Source organism: Ixodes scapularis, unplaced genomic scaffold (assembly GCF_016920785.2).
Source record: "Ixodes scapularis isolate PalLabHiFi unplaced genomic scaffold, ASM1692078v2 PGA_scaffold44__24_contigs__length_19508400, whole genome shotgun sequence".
Taxonomy (NCBI): Eukaryota; Metazoa; Arthropoda; class Arachnida; order Ixodida; family Ixodidae; genus Ixodes; species Ixodes scapularis.
In genome coordinates this window covers 9,413,353-9,417,461 of record NW_024609873.1, presented here as the reverse complement: position 1 = coordinate 9,417,461, position 4,109 = coordinate 9,413,353, and the positions used below count along the sequence as shown (strand labels likewise).

The 4,109-nt window shown below is 49.6% G+C and overlaps 1 protein-coding gene across 1 annotated transcript; it reads left to right on the top strand.

Annotated features, from left to right (window-relative positions):
- Positions 1–2,188: 2,188 nt before the first annotated feature.
- Positions 2,189–3,073, top strand: LOC115331532 (the record flags this gene model as incomplete). The annotated part of the gene is made up of 1 exon (XM_040220096.1): positions 2,189–3,073. A coding segment is annotated over exon 1 (885 nt), but the record flags the coding sequence as incomplete, so codon positions are not given.
- Between the last annotated feature and the right edge of the window lie 1,036 nt (positions 3,074–4,109).

Here is a 4,109-nt window from a genome sequence, read left to right as displayed (position 1 = left end):
CCGGACACCACACCGGACCTAACATTCACAAATAACGCTAAAAAGGAAGCCGAGTGGCTAAACACGCAGGAAAATCTAGGAAGTGACCACTATATAGTGGCCACAAAACTAGAAGCGGGCCCCCACAAACCAAAAAAGGGCACGCAGCTTAAGATCATCGAGTGGGACGAGTTCAGGGAACTAAGACCAGCCGAACGTTATTCATGCGAGGACAAAACAGGGACGCACGAGATTGAGGACATCGAATCGTTGGTCGAACAGCTTCACACACGCGTACAGAAAGCAACAAAGGCCATTCCGGAAGAAGACGACCTAACACAAGCCGACGCTAAGCTTCTGCATATGTGGAAAGCGAAGCAAGGCTTGCAGAAAAGGTTAAACAAACAAAAACTAAACCGTGCACTTCGCCGACGTCTAGCGATCCTTAATAAATCAATAGAGGACTACGCAAACCAGCTGTCGCGCCAAAACTGGCACAGCACGTGCGACGGTGGAACTACAGATGGGCCTTGCAAGAACCTGGAATATCCTTAGGTACCTAATCGACCCAGATAAAAGCAAGACCACGCAGAAGCACAATCTAAGTAAAATTCTGCACACCTACCAGGGCACGAACGACGACCTAATCAAGGAAGTTCGCAACAGATACATCGGGACCAATCCAAAAGAACGACTTAGAATATACGCGGGAGCCTCGAATGAGACTTTTGACCATCCGTTTACGACGGCGGAGGCCCGGGGAGCCATTCTACGTCTCCGCACCAAATCCGTTCCGGGTCCGGACGGAGTAACAAACACGATGCGGAGGAATCTAGATAACGACTCCATCGAGGCTCTCACCAAGTACATGAACAAGTGCTGGAAGAACGGTAAAATCCCCACACAATGGAAGACCGCTAAGGTTATCATGATACTGAAACCGGGCAAAAAGCTACATTTGGAGACCCTGCGGCCCATCTCCCTCACCTCATGCGTGGGAAAGCTGATTGAGCACATAGTGTTAAACAGACTAAACAAGTATATGGATGAGAAGGGACTCTTTCCCCATTCCATGATAGGATTTTGGCCCAGACTCTCGACTCAAGATGTGATGCTGAGGCTCCAACATCAAATTATAGATGGGGAGGAATGTTCCCCGCTAGACACCAGGGCCGTTGTGGGGCTCGACCTCACAAAGGCATTTGATAATGTAAAACACGCAGCAATTTTAGAGAACTTAGAACAGTTGGAGGTATAGGTCAAAGGACCTACGACTACATCAGGGATTTTTTATCTGTCGCCCTGACGGTCACCCTGACAGTAGGGGGGGTTGAGTCCGGCGAGCTGGAGTTGGGGAGCAGAGGCACGCCGCAAGGCTCTATCCTCTCGCCTTTCCTCTTCAACGTCGCTATGATCGGCCTACCCAGCCTCTTAGAGAAAATACACGGTCTAAATCACAGCCTGTCTGCTGACGACGTCACACTCTGGGTGGCTGGCGGCAGCGACGGGCACGTGCAGGACACACTACAGCAGGTAATAAACGCGGTGGAAGGGTACGTGGAACCGAAAGGCTTAAGCTGCTCCCCACAAACATCGGAGCTGCTCCTTTATCGGCCAACCCGGAGAGGACAGAAAAAGGAAGCAACGACCGAAAAACCACAAATTCAGCTATACGCTTGCGGGGGGCTGCCCATCCCGGTGGTACGCAGCATTAGGGTCTTAGGCCTAAAAATTCAGGAGAACGGCCACGACATCGAGACAATCAGAACACTCGAAAAAAGTCTGTGTCAAACCACCCGCCTCATTTCGCGGATAGCCAATCGGCATCACGGAATGAAGGACTTCAACTTAATCAGGCTGGTCCAGGCATTCGTCCTGAGTCGAGTAACCTACGCCGCTCCCTTCCTTGACCTCAAGGCAGATGAGCGCAATAAAATCAGCGCTTTAATAAAAAGGGCTTACAAGCAGGCAATTGGCATACCAATCACAACCTCCAACGAGCGCTTTGAAGCACTAGGATTGCATAACACGCTAGACGACCCAGTAGAAGCACAGATGATAGCGCAGATGGAAAGGATTACTAAGGGTCCGACTGGCAGACATATCCTCCAGACGCTACATATCAACTACGAAGGAAGACTCGGGGGAAAAACACGACATTCCACCCGATATCAGGGGGCATATACATATCCCACCATTACCAAGAAACATGCACCCCGAACACAATGCGGAACGCAGACAGGCCAGAGCAAAAGCACTAGATAAAAGGTTCGCACACCTCGAGGACGTGGTTTACGTGGACGCCGCAGATTACAGTAGTCGCGACGCCATGGCCACAGCGGTAGTTGATCGAGAGGGCAATCGGTTAATCAATTCTGGCACGGTCTTCACGACTTCATCCGAAGTCGGGGAGGAAGCAGCCATTGCGCTGGCAATGACCTCGTCCTCCTGGATCAAATTCATAGTAAGCGACTCCAAGCCGGCAATTTTAAGTTACACGAGGGGACGCATATCGTCCGAGGCACTCAAAATTCGACGGATCGGTTTCCACGGCGATCGAGTTAGGGGAGTTCAAATCGTGTGGGCTCCAGCTCACTCTGGCCTCCCGGGGAACGAGAAGGCGCACGACGCGGCTCGAGGCTTAACCGACCGGGCCGACGTCACCAACATTTTTGACGCACACTCGTTCCGCCGGTCGGACAGAGACAGGCTGGTTGCCTATCGGGACGTGATTAACCACTACAGGCTGGGAAGGGCTAAATACCCCGCAGCAGACAGGACTCTGTCCAAATGGCAGGCAGTGGCGTGGCGCCTTCTTCAAACTAACACATTTCCAAACCCCGTGGCGTACAGCCACTGCTATCCGGGGCTTTACTCCAGCGCGTGTAAGCTTTGCGGGGACAGGGCCGACCTGCAGCATATGGTCTGGGCCTGCCCCTTTAAAAAGCATAGAAACAACAGAAATAGAGCTCAAACTTTAATGTTAAACATTAGAACCTCCGAGCAGTGGGAGACCGTGCTGCTCAGCTCGGACCCGGGTGAACAGGTCCGTCTGGCTCAGATGGCCGAGGCCGCCGCCAAGGAACAAGGACTCCTGGCCGCCGACTGAGGGGGGAGAGGGGTAAGCTCTCTCAACACTCCCTCTTCCCTGACCCGATCTATGGGCAAATTAAATGTTGTCATCATCATCATCCACTACCACGAACAGATGATATCCTAGACGCGCTCGCGGGATCTGCTTGGTTTTCCACCCTTGATCTCAAGAGCGGCTACTGGCAAGTTCCCGTAAATTCATCAGACCTCGAAAAGACAGACTTCAACAACGGCAACGCGCTCTATCAATTCACAGTCATGCCCTTTGGGCTATGCAACGCTTTCGCAACATTCCAACGTCCAATGAAAGAAGTCCTTGAGGGACTAACCTGGTCCGCTTGCCTTCTGTATTTAGACGACATTGTTGTCCTTGGAAAGACCTTCACCGATCGAACACCTGACTAACCTCGAGTTGGTGCTCAAGAGACACCAAGACGTAAACCTGAATTTGACCCTAAAAATGCATCCTTTTTGCTCGGGAAGACCGATATCTAGGACACGTTATTGCAGCCAGTGGAGTCTCTCCTGACCCACTGAAGTTATTAGCAATCACCGACTGGCCGATTCCAGTATCAGGTGCTAACGTTCTGAGCTTGCTCGGCCTGGCGACGTACCACCGGCGCTTCGTCCCTGGTTTTTCAGGAATCGCCAAGCCTCTGTATGCCTTGACCGAGGAGTTCAAGGTATTCAAATGGTCTACTGAATGCCAACCCTTAGCGAAAAGTAATACGTTTGAAATATAACACATTCTAATTTGAGTGTATTTGAAATACAGTTCATAATTGTAAGTACACAAAAAATAGACCGAAAATATAAACTTCTTTTTTTTTTACTTAGTACTAAAATATATTTCTAAAAATCATTTTAAAATACCTTTACTTAAACTGCATTTGAAGTTCCCTTCATGCGTTTTAAAATATGTAAATACTAAATTAATAGGCACAAAATACCTTTCACATATATTTCTTGAAATATGTATTTAACTCATGCAAAATATACTCCAACCCTAAAAAAATGGACCAACCAAAAATATGTGC